The sequence below is a fragment of the Cryptotermes secundus genome, unplaced genomic scaffold (assembly GCF_002891405.2).
Source record: "Cryptotermes secundus unplaced genomic scaffold, Csec_1.0 scaffold1258, whole genome shotgun sequence".
NCBI classification, from domain to species: Eukaryota; Metazoa; Arthropoda; class Insecta; order Blattodea; family Kalotermitidae; genus Cryptotermes; species Cryptotermes secundus.
Window position 1 is genome coordinate 239,047 of NW_019723324.1, and position 14,625 is coordinate 253,671.

At 38.3% G+C, this 14,625-nt stretch overlaps 1 protein-coding gene across 1 annotated transcript in view; it reads right to left on the reverse strand.

Annotated features, from left to right (window-relative positions):
* LOC111861864 (protein sidekick) overlaps window positions 1–14,625 on the reverse strand; it is a gene marked incomplete in the record, with an annotated part of 210,972 nt that overhangs the window by 89,489 nt on the left and 106,858 nt on the right. Inside the window, 3 exon segments of the mRNA XM_033750483.1 lie at window positions 3,374–3,493; window positions 9,625–9,752; window positions 13,139–13,281. Of these exon segments, the coding sequence (XP_033606374.1) occupies window positions 3,374–3,493; window positions 9,625–9,752; window positions 13,139–13,281 (391 nt within the window).

Sequence of the window (14,625 nt, forward strand, 5' to 3'; positions counted from 1 at the left end):
ATGTTACGTACATTATTAACATTACAGAATCCACATATTCCTGCCAGTTTTAATATGTATTTTGTAATCAACAAGTGTGTAACACCGGTCAAAGTTTGACACTTCTCTGGCCATTATCTCCGTAACCGTTCAACTTTGGACATAGGTGTTTTGGGTTATATCGGCATACTTTAACATAAGGAACACCCTCCCGAAGTTTGGTCCATTCCTCCTGGGACACCCTGTATATATGCTCTTTGACATGTTAGGTTAGATCTGGTTAAGTTATGTTTGGTTATGGGCATGCACATCTCCTTTCACATATTCTTTTTGGTTAGGTTGCACTAAATGAGGTTGTTACAGCAGATTAAATTAGGGCAGGATATGTTCAGCTGCAGGAGTAAATATGCTTTTCTAAAATGTTTGTTAAAATATCGTTTGGCTAAGCTCGGTTAAGTGACATTAAATCTGATTTCCTTATTAGGTTGTAGATGTACACATATGCCCTTTCATGTCAGGTTAGATTAGGTTACATCAGGTAAAGTTCAGTTAAAGATGAGCATATGTCTTCTGACACTTCTTTATTCTGAATGAAGCACAGGAAGAAAAAGTCAGCATGGAAATGGTTATTGGCTTTCAGGGTTTGACCACATAATATGCTAAAGCTGTTGCAACTTAAATGTCTGTATTGCAGTTGCTATCTTCATGGTGAACCAGTTGGAAGGAGGAAGTGGTCCAACGTATATGTCCTGCAGTGAGAGTAAAGGCTGAGGTGTGGGTATGATTTCCAATTGGAAGGAGCCACATAAGCATGAAGGAAATGGAACAGCTCCAACATATAACCAAGCTAAACACTAAAAGTTCAAGTTACATAACCAATGCAGCCAGTAAAGCCTATGGGCAAGAATATCAAAACTACACTATGCTTCAATTAATGCATCTAGGAGCTGGCAGTATTTCCCCATGCTCTGAGCATATAAGTTTGAAATGTTTATGTTGCTCTTTGGAAATATGAGGCATTTCATGTTTTGGACTTGTGGCTTACGATACCACTGAGTCCAGTAGGTGGGTATGAATGTTTTGGAGAAACATACTGCCCCCATCTTCAAGTCTAAAATGTACCATTAAGCTGGAGGCAATATCATCCCCTAAAATATTATTACCCACCTACCAGACTACACAGCCTCATAATCCAGATGATTACAAGGTGAAAAGGAATGATGTGTTGATACCACAGACACAGACATACCAAATGTCCAAAAGTAGGTTCAAAAATAATAACAACAGGACATGTGTCATGGAAGAATGCCAAAAAATGTCCATAGTAAGACACATCAGATACACTGGATATTAAGATGTATTCTCTCTTACTATCTAGTTCATCTGATGTGTCTTACTCCTGATATTTTTTGGTTATTTTCCCATTATTAAGGTCACGGGTTCAATTCCTGGTAAAGTCACTGGATGTGTCAATTGACCTAATCCTTTCAGCCACACTATGGCCCTGGGGTTGAGTCAGCATGTAACAGAAATGAGTACCAGGAATCTTCCTGGGGGTAAATGGCAGCTGGCGTGTAAGGCTGACAACCTCAGCGCCATGAGCCAATTGTTTAAAAATGTGGTAGCCTTGACATCTCACAACCCTATGGGCCTCCACAGCCTGTTACAAGGACAGCTTTACATTTTATTTATATTATTAATATTCAGATATATTGTAGGATATGATGCAGTGTTGACTGGTAGATATGTACCACCATTCTGGAGAAATATACTATTCATTCTTTTGAATGGAAGATGTGACTACAGCAAGGCTCCTCTGAAACACTGGTACATATCTGCCAGACTAAACTGGTGCCACATCCAACAAAACTGTGACCTTAACATTCACTGTTGTGAGAATCTCATGTCTCACAAACTGGATAATCTATTGCCTTGTTGAAACTGAGTAGACTGTGTAGGATTGACAAAGTTCCCATAGTAGGAGACCTGCAGAAAAGCAATGCAACTGAGGAAGGGTGCATCACTCAGCAGAGCAACATAAATTTCAAATTTGCATGCCCATATGAGAAGGACCTATCAGTCACTGTCTTGTCAGTGCTTATGAAATGAAACCCCTAAATCAAACACTAAGGCAACACATAAAGCCTCTAATGTTAGTATAAGTGTTTTCATATCATGACAAAACACATGAAAGAATGACAACATTACATAAAATCTGTATTGCTGATGATGCTATGAAGTTATGGGAGCTGTTACCATGAAGTATAGTGAATTATAGGTTATTCATATATGTAGACTGCAAAATACACTCACAGTGAAATAAATAACTAACTCCATGGAGATAAGTGCCTCTTGAGAAGCCAACAGTTGCTCAAGCACTCCAGAGATTTCCAGCATTTTATGGAACCCCAAGATTTCCGTAAGACGCTGGAAATACACTCTTGCCTTACAGCTTGAAAAAAGAAGATTTTAAGAATTTGGCCTCCTAAGATGTGACACCTCATAGTTTGGTCCCCAGGTACCAATGTTTTGGAGGAATCTGCTGCCTCTACAAATGAATGTATAGAGGAGAAATGGAAAAGACCAAGGCCTATAGATGGGTCCTTACAAGGAGCCTGCCATGTATCCCCCTGACCTGGCTCAAGGTCGTTTCTTTATCCTGCTTCCCTATATCTGTACCATCTCCCTGCCTGGCTCATTCCTTCATCCTGAAGATTGAGGAAGCAAGTTCCTCTGGAAGTCTGGTAACTTTCTACCAAACTACAGTAAACTCTCGGCTCTCAGGCACTTATGGGGAACTGGGTGCAGGGGCTGAATGGGGGAAAAAATATAAAACCCTTACAGAAACCCAGTACAAAGTCAAGATATATTTTCACACCAGTTCTTGTGCTGGAGTCTTCCTATGTGATATACTGTATTGGAAGGTGAAAGATTTTAGCTGTAATGTAAAGTGATCACAAATTCAACCAGTCTCTACTGGCATCTGTGTGAGGGTGGGCAAGGGGCAGTGCTGCTTGTGATGGCTGGCAGAAGCACTGCATGATGGGTGAGGATATGCACATCACAAATTTGTAAATGAATTAACTTCATAAACTTGTTAATTTTCTTTTCTGAAATTTGTGCCAGGTGCATGATAATTACAGATGCTCATATACAAGATAAGCAGAAGTTTACTGTATATGGAGTAAATCCCAGAAGACGCTAGTCATCATGCTAATTGCTGTAAGAAATTCAAATCTCACAAGTTTAACTGTAAATAGACATTAAATAATGGGGTTATTTTCATGTAATAACAATAAACAAATTCATATTTCTTTATGATAATTTTAATTGTTTATTCAAATAAGAACTTTAGTTCATTTTAATTTTTAATAATTTGTGCAAACACACATACCCTGATATATCCAAGTGACATTGGGAGTGGGTGCTCCAGCAGCCCGGCAAGTAATGGTTGCATCCTTTCCATCCAGAACCGTTACATTTTGGGGTGGTGTCTCCATTACTGGAACAGCAGCTGTAAAAATACATTGCTTCATAACAAATACAACAATAAACATCTCTAAATTTGAACTATCACTGTAAAAGACCTTAGTAAGTAATTTCATAATATTACAAAATGAAATGAGAATGGTTCATACAATTACCAGCCGATCCTAAAAGCAGCTGTAGTTTTTTTTATTGCTAGTGGGGTGCGACTAAGTCCCTTGTACTGCAGTCACTTCTGGCCTAATGTACCAGCCCCAGCTGATAGGTGAGGGTGATCGTGGAGCAATTGGTGGAATGAAGATTGGCAGGGGAAACCGAAATACTAGAAGAAAACCCACCCCAGCGCCAGCTGTAGTTTATTTATAACTAACCAACCAACCAACCAACCAACCAACTAACTAACTTCACACAGCCTTCTTAAGAAGCTAACAGCTCTCAACCAGGTAAGAATTCCCACCATTTCATTCAACCTGAAGGTACATTACTGTGTATGCAATAGCCCACCACTGGTCCCTACTGTGAGGCAGATGAATCCAATCCACATCCTCCCATTCTATTTCTTCAAGATCTATCTTAGTATTATCCTCCCATCTATGCCTAGATCTTCCAAGTGATCTCTTTTCCTTATCTATACTTCATAACACGTTTAGCTACTGTATTTCAAATGTCAAAAATTTAAGATTGAGAAGTGCAGGAAAAGGCACAGAATGTTGGAACTGTCAAGAGAAAATGATACAGATTTATCGAAAATTAAGAAAATATGTCAGATTATAGACAATTTTTGTAACAGTATGCATGTTTCTTCCAGTAAGAACAGTCGAAAAGTAATATGGAAAATGCTGGAACCAAAATGTCAAAATTAAATGTAACACAGGGATAAATCAATTATTAACGAACTCTTTTCTTTTACCAAAATTAGTCCACAGATCACAATTCAAAGTCACTCACAACCACAGGGAATTCTCATGAGCTAAAACAGATGGTAACTGTGGAAACTGTACGTTTCCTAAATGGAACATAATAGAGAAAAATCGTTAACCCATTATAAAATATCATCATATTCAAGACAACACTGGCTGGTATGTTCAAAGAGCAGAACCACTCTCAGAGATGTTCTGTTATTTGTGTTTATATTGTGCTAGTGTTCCATTTTGCCATCAACAGATGGCAGTTTTATGTATTTCTGCCCTTTAAAAAGGCCTTCTTTGAGTTTATAATGGGTGTCCCTTTTGGAATTAAAAATCAATTATTTAAACAAATAATAATCAGAGTGGGGTCTGTGGTGCCAAAATTTAGGAAAATGTGGTACTACTGAATGGTGTCTCATACAGAAACAGTCTCACTGCTCTCATTTTTTCTGAGGTTAAAATTCCACATTTCTTACAAAGTTCATGCTTCAAAATGATACAGATACCTGAAATATTTTAAATTACTTTTCTATTATTTGTAACAAGTAGGTCAGCCGGAAGTCTGTTTTAATGATATGTCACAACAGAATTTTGCATATACTATCTTCTAAAGTACACTCATTATATTTCTGTATAAAAACTGTAAGATTCAGGTATAGCACCTCCCACAGAATGTGCTGTCCTTGAACATATATATATATATATATATATATAAGAAAACTGTTGTAGGTGTGTCATTTATGATTATCATTGTGCAATTTTGGGTTACAATGGCAATGAATTGTCAAGAGGTAACTTGCTGTATGAACATAAGTTATGCAGTAAGTCATGTATAAGCAAGCAGACTTTTCTTTCACTGGACCATACCTACTACTCTGTGTGCTGATACTGTTTTGATGTAGATATGTGAAGTGTAGCACATTATATAAAAGGAACTATTTAAGACTGATTATTTGTGCATGTCATTCATGGGTGATGGCACTAAATGTTGGCCAATAACATGTTGGACTGGAAAGAAATATGGGAGTAAACAGGTTAACAGTAGGAAAACTTCTATAACAAATGATGAGACTTCCTGCTGAATCCTTAACTAGTACATTACAAAAAGATGCAGTACCCACCATTGTTGCTAAGTTCCACAAATTCTGAAATACATTTGCAATCTACCTAGACTAGAACATTCTATCAAACCTACTGTGATTTTCATGCATGTAAAATAATAAAGAATATACTACAAGGCTGTATCCCATTCATCACTTTGTAATGATGTACTGCAAGAATAATCTGCCTTTTTTTCAACACTGACAAAGATTCATGACTCTGTTAACTTTTTGTACTGTCCATTGGTGAATCAAATGATTAGTGCTGTTTCCTGTATTATTTTAACCACAAACAAGGTTAAGAGGAAGAAATGAGTATACATACAGTGGCCACAAAAATAAAAATCCATGAAAGAGACCCTACACATCTTTGAGCTATTGTTCTGCCCCCTTTAGCAAACCTTAAATTTCCCTCTAGTCACCTTGCCCTTTTGGTTCACAATAATGTTGCTAGTAATAACCTTCACTATGAATAAGTACTTTGTTCTGGTTGACATGGGTCAGAGTGTGCTAGAAACATAAACAGCATTATGCTCAGAGTGGGAAGCATATGAATGTCATCCCCACCACCCACAGGGCTTCTTGCCATTGCCTCAGTATAGATATACATACAAACTTCAGTGATCTGAACATACATGGATCAAGGAGCCAGCACCTTGTGGTTTAATTACATCAATTCTGTCAGCTAAACTAACTGAATTAACAGCCATCAATTAATTTAAGTCCTGGTATGCGGTAGCGTAGTGGTTTAGGGGCTATGCTACAAGCCAGAAAGTTGCAGGTTCGAGTCCCGATGAGGTCATTGGGTTTTTTTCAGTTGACCTAATCCTTCCAGCTGCACTAGGCCCTGGGGTTTACTCAGGCTCTTAACAAAAATGAGTACCAGGAATTAATTAAATAATTTCCCTGGGGAGTAAAGCACGGCCGGCGCGTAAGGCTGACAACCTTACCACCATCTTTGAGCCAATTGTCTAGATAATGTGGGATCCTCAACGTCTCACAACCCTATGGGCCTTCACGGCCTGTTACAGGGATAGCTTTACTTTTACTTTTTTACTTTACCTGGTAATATATCATTCAGAACAGTTATTATTCAGCATATTAAAAAATTCAATGTGCAATGAATATTCAGAATGGAATACAGCCAACTATTTGTCACACTCAGTGCAAGTGGCTGATTCCAAGCTGACAACTCAACTATCACACAACATACATAGTCATACCTAAAGTTGGATCAGGGAAAGAATGAACATGGATTCTCCCACACCAGTTTACCTAGCAGCTACCTCCCCCCTCTGCATGCCTTCCATCACTTCTACTAACTGTCAACTGTTTCTTAACCTGGACCACTATGAATTTTCACTGACAAATCATGTAATTTCATTTTATTATTATTTCCACACTATATATATATATATATATATATACATCCTTTGACATGTTAAACTTACATTAGATTAGGTTAAGTTAAAACATGTTAGGTTTTCAGACATACATAAATGTCCTAGGCTGCACCATAGCTCAAGTGGTTAGTCACTGGCTTCCCACTGCGGCGGCCCGGGTTCGATCCCGGGTCTGGTCAAGTGGAATTTGTGGTAGACAAAGTGGTGCTGGGGAGGGTTTTCTCCAAGTACTTTGATTTCCCCTGCCAATCTTCATTCCACCAAATTCTCCATCATCATAATCACCTGGGCCAGGCTACAATAGGCCAATCAGTGGCCGCCATGCCGAGTGGACCCAGTCGGACTCCAGCCCCCATTAAGCAAATTTAAAAAAAAAAAAAAGTTTTACATAAATGTCCTCTAACAGGTTTGGTCAGATGAAGTTAATTTGACAATTTTCTATTTTAACATAAATATGGACATACTCATAATATATTAATAACATTTACTGTATTATTTATTATATTAAGTCAAGGACAATAACAATTACAGCAAGAAACAAGTACCCGTCTCCTAAAGCTGGTTTGTGGTCAGAAGGGAGGTGTGCAGTGCCAGTGTTCATGCTTTCCCTGCGTGTAGGTGCTACACTAAGGCTATTCAACCGTGCAGGGCAAACTTCACACCAACCAAGCTTAAGCAAACTGCTGTTTCAGTGTGGTAACCGTGAATACTAAGCTACCCAAACATGTTGAAAGAATATCAAGTCTTACTCCCGCTGTCATAGGCCCCAAATGTTCTAGAATGGAGATCTGATTGCCGCACACGGACAATTTTAGGTGTGGCTGTGCGTCTACCTCTCCTATGGCCCTCTGTTATGACCCAAGAGAAACATAAACGAGTTGTATAAATTTACATATTATGTGTAGATATACATATACCAAAGAAGTAAAACATGTAGAACAACATTCTGAAACATCCTGCTAATCAGCAGAGGGAGTCTAATTACAAATAAAATGTTGTATATCATATAATTAAAACAATACAAGAACAGAGAAATAGCTGTTAGGTACACATATTCTAGTAAATGAAATATTTTTCAGAAGTGATGGAATGTTTCTTTCAATATTATCAGTTTTAAATATTACAATGCATACAGCCACATACCCTCGTTTCCTTCCATCATCAGATACAACATTAATGTTATACAACATAAACTCTGTAATTTTAGTCCACAAGCGAACTATACCGACTGAGCAACCACCGCTTGTTGACGAAGTTTAGTGCCATCTTTTGTGGATAGAGGGTGTCACATGGTCAGCGCAACTGATCCCCACAACTGTTAATTTCGGTTTTCTAGACTGGAGCCGCTATTTCCTTGAACTAGCTCCTCAGTTATCATCACAAGGCTGAGTGGACACCATTCCAGACCCACTACTTGTCAGAAAAAATCTGGTAGCGCCGGGAATCGAACCCAGACCTCTGGATCTGTAGCCAGGAACGCTGGCCACTAGACCACAGAGGTGGTCTATTATACAACATTGCTTGTAAAAATATACAGTGTACTTGCCATTATCCGTGCATGGCTTGCTCAGATCGCAGCTTACCTATCCATAATGTGCATTAAGTTTGCTGAGTCTGTTCATTCATTTGTCTGCATGCAGGAAACAATTTGTGTATTCATGAAATTTGATGCAGGAAAATTTTAAAAAGAAATGTTGAACCATTTCAATTTTCATTCAGACTGAACAATTTTAACAGCCACTTTACAAGAAGACCCATGTGCATTTCTGTGTGAATTATGACCATAAATTACTAAATATTTATCAGAGAGGAATATGTTTCCAAAAGAAGTTGTAAATGAACACTTTCCCACCAGTCCTATGGTTTCTGAGATAATTTAACAAATCAGATGCTACGCTTACATTTACGAATAACCATACTCAACAATCACCATGCCCAAAACCTGGGTTATCCATTTTTTTTTTTTATTTGTGCATCTTTCCCACTTCATTAACATGGATAAATAGAAGTACAGCAAACCCTAGATAATCCAGTTACAGTTAATCTGGATTTCAGATAATCAGGATCAAAATATGAAAAAAGAAAAATTCTGTTCAGAATTTCAGTGTATACTATAAAAGCCACATGGGATCTAGAAGCAAGGGCAGTTGGAGAGACTCAGACCATGACAAAAATATCCAAGGTGGAACTGAGCTGAATGAATGAGACACTGGATTTCAGCTACTGACAGATAAAGAAACCGCTGCAGTGATATGTTTTAATTTATTTTCATCAACACTAGCTATATTATTATATATTTCCATTTATTTGTTTTCTAAGGTTTTTTATGGCTATATTTTGCTTCATTAATTGAGACTATCATTTAGTCTGGATATCGGATAATCCTGATCAATATATGAAAAATGGAAAATTCTGTTCACAGTTAAGTACATACTATAAAAGACACGTGGGATCTAGGAACAAGAGGGATTACAGCAAGAGACTGCGTTGAGGGCAGCTAGAGAGACTGAAACCATGCAAGAAAATATAAAAAATTGGCTTGAGCTGGATGAAGGAGACCCTGGATTTCAGGTTCTGACAAAGGAAGAAATTGCTGCAGTGATAATTTTCTTTATTTATTTCCATCAGCTTCCTAACCTTTTTCTTTTAGGGTTATATGGGCACTTCACTTGAACTAATACTCGATTTCATGAACTGATAAAACTGTGATTTAGTTCATTCGAAAGAGTTGTGTATTTGATCTCTTACTTTTAACTTTGAGCCAAGTGTAGTGAGAGTCTTCACCTGCCTCATTGGCAGCCAGGCACTGAAACATTCCGGAATCTTCCATTCTCAGTTTCTTTATCACCAGAGAACCATCTTCAATAACAGAGTATCTGCAGAAAACAAAGCTCATTTAGAAGGTGAAACCATCAGATAAAAGTATTGTATGCAGGAGGATACCACATTTTCTACAGGGTACCCAAAAAGTTAGGAATCCATGATGTACATTAGTATGGAACAAATAAAGACAACAAATTCAAACTGAAATTGCCTCATCAGCCTGGAAATCCTACGAACATTTGTGTCAACATAAACTTCTTCCTACAAATGTGTCTGAACATGCTTGGACAAGAATTAAAACAAGTAACATAAACAAGCAAGCTGACATTTCAGACATTCTGTACTTCTTTCTACATCTGAAACCCTGTCATATAAATTACCACCAAAATGGAGACACAAGTATTATAAAACATAAAGTTCACTGAAATATCAACATCAAGTATTGTGACATGATGTCTGAAACCTGGAACAGTTGAACAAGAAGAGACGGCTGTTATTAGGCAACACTGTGGTAAACATGTTTCTGCAGCAATAAACACAGAGTAATTGAGATTGCTGGGAGTGGTTCATTATACGCGGTCCATGCCAAGGCTATATATAACAAGGACTGAAACTGAAAGCTACAAGATAGTGAAATGTGATCATGAGTCTCACGGGACTTGGAACCAAGGGGCCAGCAGCAATTTAGTAAATCTGACCAAAGTGAGCGTCAGATGGCATTTGTAGTTGGTGGTTAGTCGAGTGCACAGAAGCAGAGAAATTCCCAATGTTAGAAGCTGCTACCTGATGACAACTAGTGAATATATAACAGACTGAGAAGACACTGTACTGTACTGTGTACTGTAGTGACTTGAGGAGTGTGTAGATTTGTGAGTGTTATCATTATTTGTAGTTACGAGTCAGAGGGGTTCAACAAAGTCGATAGTCAATCCAAACCCTTTGTATATTCACCAACAATATTTGATGAATAAGAACATGCCACTTCTAATTACACAGGAAGATTTCTGGAAGACTGACACAAAAAAAGGAAACCCCTAACCTAGCTTTCTCTTCAACTGGTATCAGAAAATCACAACGACCATTGCTTGTTTCACCACTAAACAACAGAGAAACATTTCTTTAAGCCACAACATTACTGACTGTAATCATTATGTTGCAGTGATCTAACCTTCAGACACAAAATAAACTGACTAACTTCATGAATTTCACTAATACTTATAATTTTAACATTACCACACACTCTCATTTCTTCTCATATATATTTTGCAGTCTTCCCTTGTATTAAGACACAGCTGCCTATTATTAGGAATGATCATAAAAGCAACAGATTAGCAGAATCTTCAAAATAAACAATTTCCATCTCCAGCTACAGTTTCCACTGAGCCCCTCTTATACATAAAATACAATTCTAATCACTATATATTCTACCAAAATAATGCCACTTTATTTTGTCATGCTGACTGAAGCATAGCTACCTCTCACTGCTATCCATCCCATAGCTAGTATTACTACAAAGAGTTCTGTACTCTAGGATATAATGCCATGTAGGTAAGGTACAGATGTCCCTGTGCGTAACTACTTAAGCAATCCGCCATGAAGACATTTGAGGTAGGTAATGTACAGGCACATGTTTTCCTGACCTCAGGACTAGTTGGAGGTGAGTGGTCAGCTTCATGCCCCGACCACTTTACACCTTGGGGAAGAGCCTCTGTACCCACTTGATAGGAGGCTGGGTGGGCCCCAGAACTGGTCTGGACAATATGGAGAAGTGAGAAGTGAGGGGAAACCAGGTGGGACTGAAATTAAACGGGACACATAAGCTACTGGTCTACGCCGATGATGTGAATCTACTGGATGATAATGTAGATACCATAAAGAAAAATACATAAACTTTAATTGATGCAAGTAAAGAGGTTGGTCTAGAAGTAAATACAGAGAAAATTAAGTATATGTTACTGTCTCGTCACCAAAATGCAGGGCAAAATCATGACATAAAGATAGGAAACAGATGTTTTGAAAATGTGGCACAGTTCAGATATTTGGGAACAACGATAACAGATCAAAACGTGATTCAGGAGGAAATTAAGAGGTGACTGAACTCGGGTAATGCTTGCTACCATTCAGTTCAGAGCCTTTTGTCCTCTCGTCTGCTGTCCAAAAACATAAAAATTAGAATATACAAAACTATAATTTTGCCTCTGGTTCTGTATGGGTGTGAAACTTGGTCTCTGACATTAAGGGAAGAATATAGACTGAGGGTGTTTGACAACAGGATGCTGAGGAGAATATTTGGAGCAAAGAGAGATGAAGTGACAGGAGGTTGGAGAAAATTGCATAATGAGGAGCTTCATAACTTGTACTCTTCTCCAAGTATAATTAGAATGATCAAGTCAAGGAGGATGAGGTGGGCAGGTCATGTAGCACAAATGGGGGAGATGAGGAATGCATATAGGATATTGGTGGGAAAGCCAGAAGCAAAGAGACCACAGGGAAGACCAAGGCATAGGAGGGTGGACAATATTAGAAAGGATCTTAGAGAGACAGGATGGGATGGTATGGATTGGGTTGACCTGGCTCAGGATAGGGACCAGTGGAGGGCTCTTCTGAACACGGGGATGAACCTTCGGGTTCCATAAAATGCTGGGAAGTTCTTGAGTAGCTGCAGAATTGGAGACTTCTCCAGAAGGGCTCGGCTCCATGAGTACGTAAGCAAGTACACAGCATTATACCTCAGAAGACAGAAGCAACTGTAACCATTGATGTGAGAACCTCATATGCTACATACTACTACTATAGTTTCTGTTGGAGGCAGAATCAGGACATCCAAGCAAATTGTAGGCTCTTATATAAGTTGGTAATTTATGATAATATGGGATGAAGAGGAAAGGTTTATATGAAGATATACATTACAGCATCTCTTTGATACAACTAAAGGAAACCATGATAACAGCCGACAACCTTAACCAACCTCCCGACTGACATTCAAGTCAGAAGAATGTGAACTACAACCATTTCGCCTCTTCAGCGCTTCTTCCAAAACATTTCTGCACTTCACTGTGTTCCTTCTAGTGGGTACCCAGTAACTTCTGGTATCACAGTAAAGCTTCCAAATGTAAATCATATCCTCACATGCAATCTTCTTCTTGACACATCAGAAAACTCTGATTTCCTAACATGAGCATCATTCCTTCTTAAAGTTTCGCCTATTAAATATTGAGCAATGAAATCAGCAGTTTTAATTTCTTATTAAAAACACATTCAGAGAGAAATTTTGGAAGTAATTTAAGAAGTCAGATGGACATTTCATGCCTTATATAAACTATCAGCGGAAGCTTTTGTACACTAGAGCTCAGCATTGTAGCCACAACAACACATAAGTTGTGAACAGTGATGTCCATGTGTAAAACAATTCTGCTGTGAAAATTGTAATGATATTTACCTGTTACCAGGAATAGTCTCGACCCTTTCTGTGTTACGGAACCACACAATGTTGGGGCTGGGAACACCCACAGGCTCACAAGGTAAGGTCACTATGGTCCCATACTCACCCAAAGTTTCAGGCCTTGTACTGCTTGCAAATGATGGTTTCTCTGAAATTGAATAAAATTTCTTTTCAATCTTAAGTTAAAGTTAAAATTCTGTCTCCACTTTCTCCATCAGTACTTCTCTCACAATGCATCTGAAAAGCTCTGGTCTCAGCTACCTTCAAATCTACTTCATAACCTTAATCTGCATTATCAAAATTGATATGTGAAGGGAACAGATTGCAGCATTTTACAGATATGAAAGCAGGGACATTCCTACATACAGTGTATAGCTGACATTCTTAACGTTACAGTGTATGACAGCGAAGCAGAAGTGCAATATCTGACAACATTGCAACCTTCCATAGTAGCCCACAAAATTATATGCTTGAACGTGACATAACAAAGTCACCCCCTTTACGACACAGCTCAATGTTTATGCCTCCTCTACTGTGCAAACAGACTAAATACTTTGTCACAACTGAAAATATAGAAGCACAAAATCAGTACGTTATGCCACACAAAACACACACACACATACATACACAGTATTTTCTCCTGAACTGAAAGGACTGAGATGTAGGTTTCAGAATGACAAGCTCAGAACAGCGATCTATGTTTTAAAGCCAGAAGGTAGGTACTAGAGTTCACATTCTCTTCCTGCAGTGAATAAAAATTTGAAATGAAGAGAAATGTTCTTAAAAAGCTCTGATGATGGTGTTCAGCACTCAGAATTACTGGGTTTTTGGACTTCATCCATCGTCCAGTATTCTAAAAACTAGAAGATGCGTTTCAGAAACTGCTCTGTTTACATGCTCAGGTGAGGGGGTCAGTTCTTCCTAAGGGACCCAATGGAGTCACGTGAGGACAGAAACATCCATTTTCCAAAATGTTGCGTTTACTAGTTTTTAGAATACTGGGCAATGGACAAAGTCTGAAAACCCAGTAATTCTAAGGGAAATATTTCATTAATTAAAATACCAAATTACCATAACAAATGTACTGTAAAAGCAAGTTGATATTAACACAGAAATGAAGAACAGAGTGATCAAAACATTTCACTGATCCTATTAAGTGCAGCAAGTTATTCAATCAGCTCTATGTCACACATCAGAGCAACACTGACACTCTCAAATTCATTTTTTGTGATTACTTTCACTCTTTATCAAAGTATGGATTAGATAGACTTGAAAAGATTCTGACGATGGTGTATACACTACTTCTTTTGGTTTATTTTGGACTTCACCCATCTTCTGGTATGTGAAAGACAAAAAACCACGTTTCGGAGACTGGATCTGTCTCCGTCTTCAGGTGGATAGGGAAGGATAAACCTACTCAGTTGGGCCCCTGGAGTGATTGAGACTAGCTCTTTCTAAGGGGCCCAACTGAGTAGGTTTATCCT